The 17,901-nt window shown below is 49.5% G+C and overlaps 1 protein-coding gene across 4 annotated transcripts in view; it reads right to left on the bottom strand.

Moving 5' to 3' along the window:
• Positions 1-16,321, bottom strand: part of Actn4 (actinin alpha 4) — a 64,777-nt gene extending 48,456 nt beyond the window's left edge. For 2 of the 4 annotated variants that reach the window (XM_051207566.1, XM_051207565.1), the window contains exon 1: positions 16,029-16,319. In XM_051207566.1, coding sequence (XP_051063523.1) covers positions 16,029-16,190 — 162 coding nt within the window. In that variant the 5' untranslated portion in view covers positions 16,191-16,319. Of the gene's footprint in view, positions 1-16,028 lie in introns of all 4 variants that reach the window. The other 2 variants (XM_051207567.1, XM_051207564.1) reach the window with 2 other exon arrangements.
• Positions 16,322-17,901: the final 1,580 nt, after the last annotated feature.

The raw sequence follows: 17,901 nt of genomic DNA, 5'->3' as shown, positions 1-17,901 counted from the left end.
TGACAGATTTCTGAAGGGCCCCACTCTAAATGCTAACAAGTTTTAATTAACGCGGAAGATAATTTAACCCTGGCACAGTAAAGGGTAAGAAAACCACTCATCTCAGAGGTAAGAAGCATTGGATGTGCATGGTCCCCATCATGCAGAGGACATGCTTGCTCCCACTGTACTTCTAAGTGTGTACTTGTGTTCTGAGGCGGGACTGACTCAGGCTGCTACTTTCCGTGCGCGCGCACACACGCGCACACACACACACACAGCCTCATTTGGAAAGTGCGAGCAGGGTGGCCCTCCCTCCGGGTCCAGTCTGCTGCCAACAATGGGAGCTGTTGAGAATGGCTATGCCTGGAACGCCCCCACCTCCAGCCCTCAGTCAGTTGTCACTCTGCTGTAACATTTTCCAAATTTGCTGTGGGCCTGCTCCCGGTTAGGGGAGAGGCTGGGAGGCGGACATTCCCCTCATTCTTTTGCCTTATTAGGTTGTGGATTTGATTGCTTTTGGGGGGGATAGGGGCTAAGTTGAGGAATGGCATCAGGAAGTGACCCCAGGAAAAGGGGGGTTGGGAGGAAGGAGGAAAGGAGATGAGCAACAAGCATGAGAAATTTCTCACTGGGGGAACGGCTGGAAAGACACAATTCTACTAAGCCCTCCAGAGTCCCTTGCTTAGGGTTGTTATCTGGGCACAGGCTCCTGTGTGCCTCATGGCCCTGTGTGCCAGCCTTACTGGGCTGTTACTTGGGGGGAGGGAGGTTATCAGTGGGAAGCCTTCCTGTTTCAACATCCCTTAGAAGGAATTGCTGCTGACTGTGAGGGGTGGGTGGGGGCTTGCTTCTAGCCGAGGTCATGGGACTTTATTTTCTTTAGAGAAAGGGGGCAGGAGGAGAACCTGGGGAAAGAGACTCTCAGTGTTGATAGCGGACTTGGCAAGCTGCGCCGGTCATGGAGGAGTCTTGTTGGTGCTGTGTGTAGTTCATCCAGGCACAAAACTGATCGGGACTTGAAACTCTGAATGAAATAAGCAGCCACCTCCCAGATAATGAGGCCCAGATGAGCAGAGGGCAGGGGGAGGGCTAGGCTGTGTCACTTGCAGCCCAGTGTGTGTTACCCCTCGGTGGAGGGTGCTCATTTGAAGTTGCTACAAGGGTTGGGCTCTAGAGCTCCCTGGGGAGAAGTAAAGGTGTTGGCTTTTCCACTGCACTTTCAACCCCTTCCAAGAGGAGGCCACATCGGCAGACACTACCTGGATGCAGCACTCACAATCTGCTTCTGATCACTCCTTACCCTGTTTAATCACAAGAATCCCCTGAGGTAAATAAAGGGTGGCCCTTTCCTACACTGAGGCTTAACCCCTGACCCCTGCCCAAGGACAAATAGCAGGAGTAGGTGTGGAGTTCAGATCTGACTTCTTCCACAGCTCTGAAGCCCCCCCCCCCACCTTTCACTGCCTCCAGCCGCGATGGCAGGATGAAGCGTGGACTGTTTGAGAGGTGCCCTCCCAAGGGGGGGCTCACCTCAACGATGCCTCCCAGGGCGCAAATGCTATGGGGCCAGGAGATAGCTTGAGTCCAGGTGCTATCTGAACAGCCTCATGTCTATCGAGGAACTGGGAGTTATGGACTAACATACCCACAGGAGTCTGCGTCCATCCAATAAATATTTCTTTTTGGCTAGCCTTGAACTTGGGACAGCTCCCCCTCCACCAGCTGCCTGCCTCACGTAAGAGTATTTCACAACTTACACCCCAGGAACTTCTTTCAAAATGGGGGCTAAACAACATATTCCCCAACTACAAGCGTTTGATAGAATAGTCACCTCCCTAATTTCTCTGACTTTCATGAAGAAGAGAAGGGTACCTCATAAAGACTGTTAGGCAACTTCGATCAGACACCTGAACAGGTGGAAAAGAAAACAGAAACTGTCTGTGGAACAGCATCCACCCTCCAGACCTCATGGGCCAGGCTACAGAGACTCTCAAACAGGGGCACTTGCCATGTTCCCCACCCCTGCTGGATTGCTCTACAGCAAACCTACTAATCCCAGGTAGAGGAAGAAAAGGAGACAGCGCGCTACTGGATAACCGATGTATGGGTGTCTGCACCATCTGCAGGGGGAAGATGCTACTTGGACAAAAGGGACAGCTAGTGGCACTGGTCCTATCTCACACTGGGCCAGAGCACAGTGTAAGATGTCAGTTTATATGAAGGCTCATCAAGGGCACTGCAGTATCTGAGTCACACATTTGGCCATAACAACTGAATCTTTTGGATTTTTGTTATTTTGTTTTGTTATAGAGACAGGGTTTCTCTGTGTAGCCCTGGCTATCCTGGAACTCACTCTGTAGACCAGGCTGGCCTCAAACTCAAGAGATCCGCCAGCCTCTGCCTCCTGAGTGCTGGGATTAAAGGCGTGCACCACTATGTGGGGCTCCCAGTTTTATATTTAATTTTTCTGAAATAGTGTCACATGTAGTCCAAGCTCACTATAGTGATCTCACTATGAAGCAGAAGATGACCTAATCTTCCTACATCTCCTAAGCACCAAGATAACCCATGTTCATCACCTTGACTGGCTTTGCTGACACCTATGAAGGATGACCGCTACAAGTTTGAAGCCAGTCCCAAGGACATAGTGAATTCCAGAATAAGGTTAGGCTAGCTGTGTAAAAACACAGGCAGCCAGAAGATCCCTACCTGGGTTTGGCCATCTATAACACTCCATCTGTAAAAATACAAGGACCACACATGGACTTGAATCCAGAGTTTAGGGTCTTGCTAATCAGAGGGCTCCAAAGACAGCTGAGCTGAAGCAAGCATGTCACTGCACCCCTCACACTGGAAGCTCTCCCAAAGACAATGTTCATCAGGAGAAGCACTGTTCCAAAGAGGCAGCTCTGCAAGAGGGATCCTCCAACAGAATTTGTCCAAAGCTGATACAGCCCCTACCCCACACACTCACCTCCTTTATGAACGAGTCCATGACTCACCCCACCTGCCCTCCCCAGGGCACGGCTAGAGTGCTGTGGGCTTGTCGGTGTGCAGTTAAGTGGCCTTCTGCGGTCCCCAGCTACACTGTGAGCTCCTCGAGAGCATGGGCCTGGTCTCCGGTTTCTCTCCTACCCCAAAGGCTCTGCATGGAGCTCCAGTCGGCAGAGAGGCCCAGCAAGGGCTGCTGTCTGGCCCTGGCGGTCATGTTTCTACCTGAGTACTGGACTCCAGGGCCCATGAAGCCCCAACTCAAGTTACACAAGAAGCTGGTTGGCTATAAAATATAGACTTACTACTCTAGAGTCCGTGGCCTCTTTCAAAAACCCTTCGTCACAATAAAATAGAAACACAGCTTTCCACCCCCCCCCAAAAAAAAATCCAAACCAAAACAAAGCCTTTTCTACCTGTAGCAGTAACCTGGACAGGCTCAGAGAGCATAAATGTGTAATAAGCCACCCAGCACACAAACAGTAGCTGTAGCCTGCACTATGGGGAGGACACAATGGACTCCGACACACTTGCCACATCCTTTTTGCACACTCTGAATCAATTTTATCCAGGGGAAATTTTATTTTCACATTCGAAGGAATGAAAATTCTCTCTCCCCCGCCCCCTACTCTCCCATATAGCTACTAAAAGATTTAACAAGTCACATGGGTAGGTACTCTGCCAACAGCACAACAACTAACTGCACTGTCTTCTGTCTGCCTGAAGCAGCCAGATGCCTGAGCCACTAAGACACCATCAGACTCGACCACTCCTTTGGCTTCCGTTGACAGGGAGATGTCTGCTGAAGGATCTCCTTGGAGGGCAGGGCGAATCTAAGCCCATGCTCACAGAGTATCCAGAACTTACCTTCTCCCTCTGGTACAGTGTGCTCACCAAGCTCTGTCTCTGCTCCTCCCTCCACAGTAAAAGCCACACAACCAGTCAGACAAGCTGAGCCTTTAAATATGGAGCCACGGCCCTGTGAGAGACTACATGGCCCTGGGCTGGCTTCTGACAGACAGCACAGGGAGAAAATAAAGAGCAGAGATGGAGTCACCCAAGTGTGCTTCTTTCTGCGAGCTGGAGGAGGCCTAGAGCCAGCTGACCAGAGGAAACAGGAAGACACGGAGTGGGTGGAAAAGTGCCCAGGAGCTTTCTTAAAGATGAGGCTCCGTGGACTTGCAAGATGGGTCACCAAGCTGATGACCTGATCCTCAGAACCCATGGATGATTTCCAGGGCATAGTGACACATCCCTGATTCCTAGCAGTTGAGAGGTGAAGGCAAGAGTAGACAGATGACTCAAAAAGCCAATAGTAGTAACAACAACAAACAAGCAAAGAGGCTTCAAGAAAGACTGAAGACTTTAATGGAGGAAAAGATGCTTTGTGGCATCTTATCAGGTATAAACGGCTCTTGAAGGGAAGGGGACTGGACCTGTTCACGTGGTAGGTGTTAGGTGCAGTCATACTACAAAGCAAATGAGCACACGGTGCCATAAAACTCTAGACTCCAAAGTCACCTAGGCCTTACTGGGACCCAGGTGCCTACTGCAGCAGTGATCAGAGATAACTGAAGCCTTTGTTCCCTTCTCTGCCCTGCAGTTAGGCTCCCGCTTCAGAAGTCAGCTGGTGTGGCTTGTCCAGGGAGCCCAGGGAGAAAGGCTGCCAAAGCTCTGAGATCTGCCATGCCCAAGCCCACTCTGACACCCTGGCCTTCCCCGTCTTGGGGGGAGGGGGTGCTTCCCACTGTAATAGCAGCTACAACGCCCTCTCAGAGACCTTCCCTCCAGCTCCAGCAAAAGCAGCACCTGTCCTTACCATCCTCCCAATCCCTGGAGGACAGGAGAGTTTAGCAACAAGAACATAACCCAGCCAACCAGCCACACCTCTGCTCAACACTGGGCTACACCAGGCTTAGAACTCCATGGATGCTTTCCTGAATTTGTTACTGTTTATTTGAGCTAAACACATCTTTTCCATTTCCTTTTTTTTGAGACAGCCTCTCTTAGCCTAGGCTGGTGCTGAACTTATGATTCTTCTGTTTTAAATCCCTCAGTGTTTAGATTAAAGAGATGTCACTCTGCCTAATCCATGGGTTCACTGCTGCACGTGTGCTATAAGGTTGCAATCTACTTTGGGATTATGTGCCACCGGTCCACAGGGTACTGAAGGGAAATGTTAGCTGCCATTAGTTTACAGCACACACTCCAACCTGAAGCCACTAGTCTATTCTATGTGTCCACACTAATCTGTGCAGCACACGTGGAAGCCAGAGGCTGACGCTGGGCTGTCATCATCAATTTCTTCTCTGCCTGTTTTTCTGAGGGTGTGTGTGTGTGTGTGTGCGTGCGCGTGAGGGGGGGTTCACCTTGTGCCCGAATGCCCTGAGGTCAGAAGAGGGTGTGCTGAGTTCCATGGAGCTGGAGTCACAAGCAGTTTTGAACTGCTAAGTGGGTGCTGACAATGGAACCCTGGTCCTCTGCTAGAGAAGTGCATGCTCTTAACCACCCAGCCACTCTGGCTGCCTCATTGGTTTGACTAGAACCACTGGCCAGTGAGCCCCTAGAACATGTCTGTCACCCTGTGCACATGCACCTTGTGATTACAGACATATATGCTACCATGGCTAACTTTTGTTTGTTTGTTTGTTTTTTGGTTTTCCAAGACAGGGTTTCTCTGTGGCTTTGGAGCCTGTCCCGGGACTCGCTTTGTAGACCATGCTGGTCTCAAACTCACAGAGATCTGCCTGCCTCTGCCTCCCATGTGCTGGGACTAAAGGCGTGTGCCACCACTACCTGGCTCCATGTGTGCAAGGGACCCCAAATCAGGTGCTCATGCAGCAGGCATATAGCTCATTGACCCATGTCCCCAGGCCCTTTGATTTACATGCTTAGTGACCTCCACCAATCTCCAAGGTGGTTAAGAACATACAGAATGATGGGAAATGGCCTGCATTTGGTCTTCTGATAACGGGTTAGTGGTCACAAACCAAACCCAAAGCAGTCCCCAAAGGCCCTGGACTTTTGACAAAATTGAACCCATTAGAGCCTGAACTGCTATGCTTCAGAAATCTCATGTTTCAACTATGCTTGGAATGTTTGATAGGAACAGGCATTTATTTTTAGGCAAAAAACTTGTCTTCTAAGCTAACCCTACAGAACAGGCCGTATTTGGCCAAGACTGCCATGGACTTGTTTATCAAAAAGGCTCAGAATTTTCTCAAGTCCAAAGCAATACCAGTGACCTGTACGTTTTCTATCCTTACGGTCAAAGAAGCTTGCTTGCTCTCCGCTGAGTTTGGGGCCCTGGGTGGCAGCAGAAGCCAAGCGTCTCTCTTCCAAACCTTCCTGTTTTGAGCCAAGATCCATTAACCAGTCATCCAGAAACTGTTGACAGTTCTTGATGAACTGAACTTTCTTCCACCAGCTGACCCCCATCACCACTGACTTATGAAAGCTGGGCATGGTGGCCTACAATCCCAGCACATAGGCTGAGACAGAAGGGCGGGCAGCGCTAGAGGCCAGCATGCACTATGTAGTAACAAGGATCCTCTCTCAAAGTGAGGAGAAGCTGGCATGCTAGAGACGGGGAGTGAGTGTGTGAGTGTGTGTGTGTGTCCACACATCTTTAATTCTAAATACTTTGAAAGTAGGCAGATCTCTGAGTTGTTTGTCAGTCTGGTCTACATAGCGAGTTCCAGACTAGTTGGACTACACAGTGAGACCCTGTCTGAAAAGGGGGTGGGGAGGAAGTGGCTAAGAAGGCCCTCTCCTCACTGGTGTAGGTATTTCCTGACCCCACCAAGCGCCACAGGGCTGGGTGACTAAAGCCAGCATCTCTGAGAAAGACATCTTGATTACAGAACGTCCAATCTACCAGTCTTGGCAGCACAGTTCAAATGACACACACACACACACACACACACACGAAAGGAAGGAAGGAAGGAAGAAAGAAAGGAAGAAAAAAAGAAAGAAGGAAGGAAGGAAGGAAGGAAGGAAAGAAAGAAAGAAAGAAAGAAAGAAAGAAAGAAAGAAGGAAAGAAAGAAGGAATGAAGGAAAAGTAACCGCCTCACAGTCCTGGTGATGTTTACTGTCTGGACACCTTCCAGGACTTCAAAATCTGAATCATGACTGGTTCACAGGCAGCCTGTAAGAAGGGCCAATTCATCAGACTGCCCTTGAACAAGCCTGGGAAGTCACTGCTCCCAGACATTTTGAATTTTGAAACTGGGTTTACTTCATAGGCCCAAACTAGAAGATCATGTTAAGCCTTAAAGAAAAAAAAAAAAAAAAAAAAAGGAACAACAAAGAAAAGCCAACCCTTTCCAAAACAAGCCATGTTGGCAACAGCCGGAGCAGCGCTTGCCTCTCAGGATTCTAGTTTCATCAGGAGTTTAATGAGCCATGCATCTTAAAGGAAAGGAGGGAGGCGTTCTCAGAGCTGGAAGGATGGAGGTTTGGGGGTTTTGTTTTGTTAAAATACTGCTTTTTACTTGCTTTTGGGGTTTGATGGGACCTTCAAGTTTTTTAATCTGTTTGTGAAAGCAGGCAAAAAAAAAAAAAAAAAAAAAAAAAAAAGATGAAGGCACATAGCAGGCAGCAGTGGGGGCAGCTCAGGGGTAGAGAGAGCAGTTGCCTAGCATATGTGAAGTTCTGGGTTCGACACACAGCACCGAAACAACAAAAGGCCACATAGCTGAAATTCCAACTCTAAATGCCTAGAGAAAAACATGCAGACCCTAGCTAGGGTGGCTACAAAGCCAGCAGCTGCTGTGCACACACCTTATCAACTAAGTAGACAGGGGCCCAACTTCTCTTTCCCTGTCAGGGAACAGAGGCACTCACACCCCTACTGGGGATGGCCACTGAGCAAGGCATGTGGCCTCTTCTTGTGAGACCACCTGGTAGTATCTTTTCTGCCCAGGGCCCCCTGGGTTGGGCGTGGTACTCTCCCAAATAGTAAGCAGACTGGGTTTCCATGGTGAGAGCAATTAAATACCTTCTATTCACACCAGACTGAGTCAGACAAGAGTGCTAATATGCCACACACACACACACACACACACACACACACACACACACACACACACACACACACCCTGATGACACTGACTGGAGTGGAGCTAGTTTCCAGCACTGTCTTTGGCCTATAATAATCAAAGGTCTGTCATTCCGATACCTGAACAGAAGACCCACAACCCTTCCTGCCTGTGACACTCCCTCAAGCAACCCTGCCTGCCCGGCTGGCCATAGCTGGATGCTGAATCACTTTTGTAAGCTTCCTCCCGTGATGTTGTCTAACCTCAAAATTGGCTTCCTCTACCATGGCGGGGATCGAGGGACACACCATTCACCAGTTGCTGTCCCTCACTCTGCTGTTGGAGACCTTGTAAAAGCTACACTGTAGCGCAACTCCGTACCTTGAGGCCGGTTACCTATGATCCACCTACTCAGAAAGAAAACCCACTAGAAAGCCGGTGACAGACAGACGTCACTCAGCCCCACACCTTTGAGGGGGAAACTTTAAAAAGCATAAAACAAACCACAATGTCGCCTTTCTTTCTGTCTGCAGCAAAGACACAAATGCTATTGTACTGCTGGCGTCCCGGGCTCCCCACTCAGTCATTGCCACACCATCACAAGGATATTTCCCAAGATGACTTCACCGTGTTCCGCAGGGCAGTGACCGCCACTTCCAACTACTGCTGCCCCACGGCCATGCCTCTACTAGAAGACAAAGAATCTGTTCTACTCTGATATTTGGAAGAAAAACATTTTGGTAAGGCCTTCTTTGCTCCACAGGAGAGCATCGCCTCCCTTTTCGCTGGGACAGCAGTGTGCTTTACTAATGGCAGCGGCCAGGCTTCCAGCAGATGTCTAAGAAAACTGGGCCTTGAGGAGAAGCTATGTGCGGGGCAAGTGACAGCTCACACTCTTTTTCTTTTTTAATTTATTTTTATTTTATGTGCACTGGTGTTTTGCCTGCATGTGTGTCTGTGTGAGGGTGTCAGAAGCCCTGGACTGGAGTTACAGATAGTTGTGAGCTGCCACGTGGGTGCTGGGAAGTGAACCTGGGTCCTCTGAAAGAGTAGCCAGTGCTCTTAGCCATCTCTCAGGCCCCAGACAACTCACAATCTTATATTTATAATAGGATCTGAAATCGTAGCACTCGGAAAGCAGACGCTAGAGAATGACCAGTTTGAGGCCATCCCAGTCACACATCATCACCCTATCGCGAAAGACCAGGAGGGAGATGGAGTTTAGTGGTAGCATATTTGTGTGACAAGCACAATGTCGTGGATTTCAGCCCCAGCATGGCATAAACCGGGCATGGTGGCACATGCCTATAATACCAGTACCAGGAAGGGAGGTAGAGACAGGAGAATCCCTCTGAGTTCATCTTTAGCTACATATTGAATTTGAGACAGCCTGGGCTACATTAGAGCCTTTCTCAAGAAGAAAAACAGAAAAGCAAATGGGAAGAGGGGAGCAAGGATGAATCAAGGCTATCCAACCCTGAGTAAATCTGGTGGGACAGTCAAGGGACTGAGTACTCTGGGTGACTCACTGCTCTGCCCACTTCCGTAAAAGTCTTTCCAAGTGCAGCAGGCACACAGGGATGTTCAGGATTGTCCACATCCTCTGTGCAGCCTTGACCACATGGAGGTTACTCCCTTCCAAGTCACTAGTTAACCTGGTGACTTCAGAGGTCTCTTGCCGTATGTGTCTTCAATAACACCCTCTGCACAAAGGGAGCTGGTCTTGGGCCAGGGCCCTGGGCAGGAATAGGACCTTGCTGGAACCTAACATTCTTTTGTTCCCCATGAATTAATTTTTACAGTTTCCTTTTATTTATGACTAGGGAAACCAAATCTATCAGGCACCATATTTAATTCCCCCTTTTAGAAAAGGATTTTTAGTCCCAAGCATGGCGGTGCATACCTTTAATCCCAGCACTCAGGAGGCAGAGACAGGTGGATCTCTGAAATTCTAGTCCACCTGTGGCTGCAAAATTAGACCCTGTAAGGTCAGCCAGCAGCTTTTCAGGTAACATCTCAATACATCATGGCTAAGAAAAAGGACACTGGCTCCCCGGCAACTATAGTTCAAAATAAAGAGAAGGCAACCAAGTCCCATCAAACAGCTTCAGAGGACTTTCTGCGGACAAGCCAAGTTAACGCCTCTGCTGTTTGCAAGAAAGGATAGTGTAAGAAAAAACAAAACAAAAACACAACCAAAAATGTTGCAGGGGCTTTTCCAATCGCAGGGAGAACGCTCCTGGGCTAACTAACACTAGGCACTCACATCAGGGCACCAGGTTTGTTCATCCATACAGGGATGGCCCTCTCTGCCAGAGAGCCGGTCCCTCCCAGATGGTCTGTCCCACCTCCTCTTTTGGCTATTTGGCTACAACTGAAAAATATCCTTTCTCTTTGAGTCATTGAATTTAGACTCCAGAGACCAGACTAAAATGTTACTGGTGAACCTTCTTGAAGAAGTGTTAAGTGCTGTTCTGCCACTTTCGGATATTTTATAACAAAGCCAGCAGGCTACATTGCCAACACTGTAACTACATTTCCTTAGAATTCTTCTTTGATGTTTTGGACCAAACCAAAGGGACTCTAATCTTGAGCTCTCAAACTACCTAGTAAAGAAAGGCTTCTTTCTCTAGTCCAGGGAAGACTGCTTTGCATCTGCCTCCATCTCCACTTTAATAGGTCAGTGTTTCAGTTACCTTGGCCACTGAATTGACAGCTTGCTATCATCACCAGCCTCTCATTTCCATGAGAAAGGGAGAGAAAAGAAATCTTTAACAAGGTAACATGAGTGTTTTTGTTATTCTGTAAAACTAAACACATAAATAAAGGCAACGGAAGGAAACTGATGGAAGGGAGCTGAATGCTGGGAACAGGGACACGGACAAGGATAAGCAGGTGAGGTCAGCGTTTTGATATTCTGGCTATTCAGAAAACCTGAATGAGTAAGTGGGACTACAGCAAATAGCTCTTGGCTCTTTCTCTTCCCTTCAACATACCAGTAGCAGCAGCAACAAGGCAATTTTTTTTTTTTTAAAGATCTGGTCAAAGGTTTGTGCAATTCCCAGCACACTATAAATCAGATGGCAGAAGCCTAGAGTGTTCATCTCAACAGCCTCAAATTCCCCGGGCCTTCCCAGACTGATGTTTTTTTGGCTCCCTCCTCCTGGCTGTCATCTGTTAAGACAGGCACTGCCAGATAACCTGTACTACACACTCACTTAACTCTGGAAAGGCTGCTGTCTGGCCAAACTTGGCCACGAGTTGAATGTATGTTGTAATGGCAGAACTCTCCTTACCTGCCTGTTAGGTTTAGACTTGGAATCCAAGACTAGGCCCCGCTTCCTTGCGGATGATGAAGTATATTAAGTGTGAGGATGTACTTTAACCGATCTCCCTGATAGCCTGGATGGGGAAGACCAAGTATCACAGCCTCACTTCTTGGGGGGGGCTTTTTGTCGCCTTTTTTTTTTTTTTTTTTTTTTTTTTAAGGACAGGGTCTTGCTATGTAGCCATAACAGTCCTGACACTATGTAGACTGGCCTTGAACTCATTTATAATCCTTCTGCTCTGCCTCCAGTAAGCTGATATTACAAATGTGTGCTACCATGCCCAGCTAGAGTCTTAACTAAATAACCCAAGTTGACCTCCAACTCTCAATTATCCTCCTGCCTCAGCATTCCAAATGCTGGGATTGCAAGCATGTGCTCTGGTGCATACTCTCCTGGGTTGTTTTTTTCCAATAACACTTTCACCCAACTTTCCCCGCAAGGCCAAGCAATTGGCTGCCACTAAATGAAAGCCTTTTAGCATGACTTCTTAACTGGAGAATGAGTCAGTTCCTGCTGCCAAAGAAGCCTCCCAGTTGGTCTCAGGAGCTGGAACCAGAGAGAGAGTTGCAAAAGGTAAAAGGCAACCCCTGGTCCACACCCCCAGACTGCCTAGGATTAGGTGATGTGGTAGAAGCCACTTCAGGGCCACAACAAGATCTCAACTCTCAACTACGTGTGAAGGAGCTTACCTTCCTAGAAACTTCTTGTTTCTCTTTCTTGCTTTTAAAATAGGATCATGCCATATTGCCCATGTTGGCAGGCCCTAAACTTGAGATCTGTCTGACTCAAGATCCTGAGTGCTGGGCTTAGAGGAGAACACACATTTTCCAGGAGGGCGGAAGGAACAGGAGAACACTGGCAGCTGAAGTCGCTTTTTCCTTTCTTCTCCCAAAAGGGTGCTGGCGGGGATATACTCACCCAGCTCACACACTTAGTCTTGTTTTCAGAGGGCAACCCAGTTTGGTTACTTTTTTTTGTAAGTATGTTACTCCGTTTTTAAAGCTGCTAAGGAGCTGTTAGTCTTAGCCAACTCCGCAGAGAGGAGCAATTAGAGTAATGGAGCAAAATACCAGATGGCTACTTTGGGGTCCAAAAGAAAAACGGAGGGGGGGGGGAGAGAGGCTGACTTACAGAAAAACAAAGCACTATCAGAACTTTCAAATAATTAACTCACATTTAATACAGACCGAGCCAAAGGTCAGGGTCTAACCCCAAGGTCCATAAACAATGGCGTGCCGTGCCAATGAACACTCAAGCTCAGAACAAGGCGTTTCCTCTTGCTATGAGGAGAGGTTTGGGGGTAACTCTCAAGGGAACTCAGCCTTTCCATGGGAGCAGGGGATGTTACTGAAGCCACTTAAGAAGAGGAACTAGGCACACTTTTTTTTTCCCCCCAAGACAGGGTTTCTTTCTCTGTTTAGCTTTGGAGCCTGTCCTAGAACTTACTCTGTAGACTAGGCTGGCCTCGAACTCACAGAGATCCAGTCTCTGACTTCTGAGTGCTGGGTGACTAAAGGCATGCGACACCCCCGCCCAGTTTAGGGACACTCTTAATTGCTCAAGAGTTTGCTTACAGGCCTATAGTTCCAAGCTATTCAGGAGACTGTGGCACATGGATCACCTGCACCCAGGATTTAGGGACAGCCTGACATAAACCTAGACTAAAACAATACTAAAACCTTTTTAAAGACCAGATCAGTCCCCCATCCTCCCACAGCGTGCAAGGCTGCCCCATGAACACCTGTTGTATGAACTCCATCGTATAATGCCTTGGGTATAGGGTCCCTAGAATTCTGAGCAAATGCCTTCCGGGTAAGAGAGAGAGACACACCCTTGACCTGAGCCAACTACTGCTTCAGCTCTTCTGGCCACAGAATTTTAGAGTATGTGAGCAGGTTATGTCCAAGACCGTCACTCTCCTTGTGCCAGGAGGGGGTCTACCTGCCTTGAAGAGGCAAGAAAAGCAATCTGTCATTCACAATCACAAAAGTTGCACCCAAACATGGGAAAGGCAAAGCCATAAAACTAGAGAGCAAAGTCCTAGCAATCTCCTTGGGGGTTGGGGGCTCTTGTAAGAAGGAAAAAGATACCTACTGAATGAAACAGGACTCCTTCCCCCACAGCACCCATGCAGGACAGGGTGCGAGGTGAAGCAATGCTTTTCCCCTAAAGGACAGCTAAGTGTAAATATTTGCTGGAGTGGGTTATAAAGCAAGCTCAACTAGAGCCAAGCCCTTACAGAGCTGCTGAAGCAACGACACTATAAGCCACCCTGGTCATAACCCTTTCCCGGATGGGAAGGAAGGAACCAGGAAGGCCCAGGGAAGAATGACACAGGCAGCACCGGGTTCTGGTGAGTTCTGGTTACCGCCAGGGTCCAGAAGCACAGCAACCTCACCACGTGGGCTCTTGAAGCACACACCCTTGCTCCCTGAAGAGTGGGGTAGAAAAACAGGGGCACCAGAGGTTGGTAGAAGACCTGAAAGGTGGGGGCACATTTTCCTAAACATTAGAAGATCCAAGACCTCAAAGCCGATGCTGTAACCCAGTTTGGCAACTTTCAACTTTTCCAATCTGGCATGGCCTTAGGCAATAAATTATTGTTGGGATCCAGACTAGATCTCCCCTTCCATTCAAAATACAATTCATTCATTAGCTACATCAACACACCCACTGTTCGGTGTGAAGGTGTAAGACACCAACCACCCTGACACCCGTTAGGACTGCTCAGAACATTCAAGCTGACATTGGTGACTGAGCCACGGTTACACCAGGCCCCACCTCAGGCTACCCAGGCACAACAGCTCCTTCCAACATTGCCCCTCCAGCCGAGGTGACTAGGCCCAGCCACAGATCATCAACTTCCTGGAGTCTGCCCCCAGGGGGATCTGGGAAAAGTCACCAAACCGGCTCTCTCCAATATCCTCAGGGTCCTGGTTCCCAGCTCCCAAAGTCCCAACTGTATGCATATCCCCTTTGCAGTCACCAAAAGCCGCCTTTCTGAAACCCTCCCGTTTTACACATGACATTGCCCTAAGAGATCAAGGTACAGTGCCCACTGGCAAGTTACAAACCTGGACAGAAGTCTCAGCCTCTAGAATACGTGAGATTGCTTCTCATTTCAGTTACCTCCTACCCTCTTCACACACTTGTGAGCCACCCCCTCCATTCTCACACACTCAACACAGCCTTCTTTCGCTCTTCCTGCATATACTCCTACCCTCTCCTCCCTCTCAACTGCATTAGATCAGTCCCCAACTCATCACCACCCTGACCGCCCCAGCTACGGCTTCCCTTTTACGCTAGCCTTTTGCTAGGAAACCAAGATGTAAATCTGTTCCAGCTGTCTTACAGACACCTGCAATTTCCTGGGAGAAGTTCTTCCATATCAAGAAATCTGGTCTGATAAAAAAAAAAAAAAGTCTCCAGAACCCATTTTTTACCCCACCTATTTTCAAGCATATCTTGGAGATTCATTCCTCCTGCCTGGGCCAAAGTCAACCCACAGAGGGTCCCCCAGATAACACCTGCACCAGCTCCTGGGATTCCCACCATTGGTAACAACTTTCCAGGATACAAGGTCTGACCAAGAGCTGGGACCCTCCACCCTCCGGGTTTTCAAAGATGCCACAATCAAGGGCCTATTTGCTCTTTTTCCTGACACATTCACCTTTGTCAGTACAATTAGGGCCAATGATAAAAACCTATTTTTTTTCCTAGCAACCTGTCTTGCCCACCTCAAGGAACAGGTGCCGGAGGTCTACAGGATGGCAGCTACCCAGATGTTTCTTCACTCACACCTTCCACTAAGCGTGAACTCAATTCCTGACTCTCCCCTTCCCCCCACATCGTCCCCTGTCAGCAGGAAGAAGCCAGACATGAACCCGCGTCCATGGGATGTTAAGGTGGAAGCTTCACCCCAGTCTCTGGCATCCATATACACCCAAACAATCTGGGATATTACGGTGGAGGTTCCACCCAAGCCCCCTCCCCCATCTCCTTCCAAACCCTGCTGCATCTCAGAAAGCCCGCCAAATGATGACCCCTCCCCCAGAGATGCTCAAGACCACTCCCACAGGGCATTTAAACTGCCCCCAAGAAACCCGACTTGTGGTTTTTCCGGTCTCCCTTTCCCGTCCCTCTGGGGGGCTGGAAGGCCATCCGGGAGTGTTGTATCCATTAAACATGGGCTTTTCCTAATTCGGTTTGATTTGGTCTGGTTTGGATTGTTGAATCGGTGGAGAGACTTACCCGGGTTTAGAAACTTTTCCCTCTGACCTCCAGACTGTCTCCTCCACACTGGGATTCCAAATTCCCCAATACTATCCGGGCTCCCCAGTTTCCCTTCCTGGACCCCGTTGCTTGCCTGGGCCCTACCAATCCTTCCTCTGGCCCTGCAATCCCGCCTTAAAACGCAGTTCTATTTCAATCTCCCGAATCATCTGTTGCCCCAGTTCCCCGCCCAGCCTTCCACAGCCTTCGACAGGTTTCCCGTATCTCGTACCTGGCCGCCACCCCCCCCCCCCGCCTCCAGATTGCCAATTGCTTCCTCAACCTTTGCTATCCATCCTCTCGGAGACTCCAAAGCCCTTCCCGGTCCCGCCAACTGTTTCGGAGCCCCCCCCTCCAGCCCTGCCCGCTCCCCCACGCAGGACGCCACCCAGCCCGGCCCGCGAGGCCACGCACCTTGCGCTGCTGCTTCTCCCAGGCCGGGTCCAACAGCAGGTCCCGGTCCCAGTCATCCTCCTGGGCCATGTAGTCGCCCATGCTGCCGCCGCCGCCCGCGCCATTGCCGCCGCTGCTCGGGCCGTACTGGTACGCCTGGTTCGCTGCGTGGTAGTCCACCATCCCGCCGCCTCTCGCTATCCCGCCAGCCGGTCCGCTGCCGCCTCAGCTCCCGCCCCTGTGCCGGAGCCTCCGACTCGGACGCCGCTTCGGCTGCTTTTAGCCCGCCCAAGAGTGCCGCCTGCGCAGTACACTCGCGACGCCTGCGCACTGAGCCGCCGCCGCCGCCGCCCTCCCGCGCGCGCGCACCTGAGGAGCCCAGCCCCGACCCCGTTCGTCCGGCGCCTGCGCAGAACGCACCCCGGGCCGCCCGCCTAGCGTGGGAGCCTAGGCGCTTCTCTCGCGTGAACGCGCGCGTCGCCCCCCCCCCGGGGGTGGGCGGGGCCCAATCATGAATGATTCATAAGGCGGGGCCCGTCATCCGGCTTCTACCTGTTTCGGGGTGGTATGCGTTCCCAATCAGCCATTCAGACACAATCGAGACCTATGAGCTGCCTGCTGTGTGCGAGACTGGTTTTATTCTCCCCATGAAAAAGCCCGAGTACAGGCAGCTGAGACGGAAGGACACATGGCATGTTTGGGGCCAGCCTGGGTTACACAGGGAGACTCCTGTCTCAAATTCAAGCTTAAGGGCATGGTGATAAATACCTGTAATTCCAGCACTTGGGAGGTGTGGGCAGGAGGATCAGAATTTCAAGACCAGACTTGGCATATAGCAAGTTTGAATCTAGCCTGGGCTACCTGAGGATCATGTCTAAAAATAATAATAAAAGATGCCCGGCATACCTTTAATCCCAGCACTCGGGAGGCAGAGACAGGTGAATCTCTGAGTTCGAAGCCAGCCTGGACTACAGAGCGAGTTCCAGGACAGCCAGGACCTTTCCACAGAGAAACGCTATCTCAAAAAAATAATAATAATAATAATAACCTAAATTATAATAAATAATAATAAACTCTATAATGAGCTGGACTATAAAGTCTTCAGAGTAAGTTTATGGAAAGAGATGTTTAGAGCTAGGTGGTGATGGCACATGTCTTTAATCCCAGCACTCGAGAGGCAGAGGCAGGCGGATTTCTGTGAGTTCCAGGCCAGCCTAGTTTAAAGAGCGAGTGCCAGGACAGGCTCCAAAGCCACACAGCGAAACCCTGTCTCAAAAAACCAAAAGAAGAGAGAGAAAGAGAGAGAGAGATTTAAAGAAAATTCTGGAAGGATTCACAAAATAGACATGTGTTATGGTGGAGGTTCCACCCAAGCCCCCCCATCTCCCTCTAAACCCTGCTGCATCTCAGAAAGCCTCCAAATGATGACCCCCTCCCCCAGAGATGCGCACGACCACTCCCACAGGGTATTTAAACTGCCCCCCCCAGAGAACAGACTGGTGGTTTTTCCCATCTCCCTTTCCCCTCTCCTCTCTGAGGGGACTGGAAAACCATCCCATCCGGGAGCATTGTATCCATTAAATGTGCGCTTTTTGTAATTCGGTCTGATTTGGATTGCTGCATTGGCAGGGAGGCTTATGGGGTATAGAAACTTTTCATCATGGAGTGAAGTTAGACTGGAGTAGATAGTAGCTAGCTGGGAAAGCAGAGGATCTTTTTTGGACTTGTCTCTGTCCTTTTTTTTTTTTTTTAGTTAATTTTTATTTAAATTAAAAACAATCTCATTTTACATGCCAATCCCAGTTTCCTCTGGACTTGTCCATCTTTATTCAACAAACACTGAACACCTACTATGTGCAGGCACTGGACATCTAGGGACAGGAAGATATGCCGG

The sequence above is a fragment of the Phodopus roborovskii genome, unplaced genomic scaffold (genome assembly GCF_943737965.1).
Source record: "Phodopus roborovskii unplaced genomic scaffold, PHOROB, whole genome shotgun sequence".
NCBI classification, from domain to species: Eukaryota; Metazoa; Chordata; class Mammalia; order Rodentia; family Cricetidae; genus Phodopus; species Phodopus roborovskii.
Note: the sequence above shows the minus strand (reverse complement) of the source record. Positions and strands in the feature narration are given on the sequence as shown.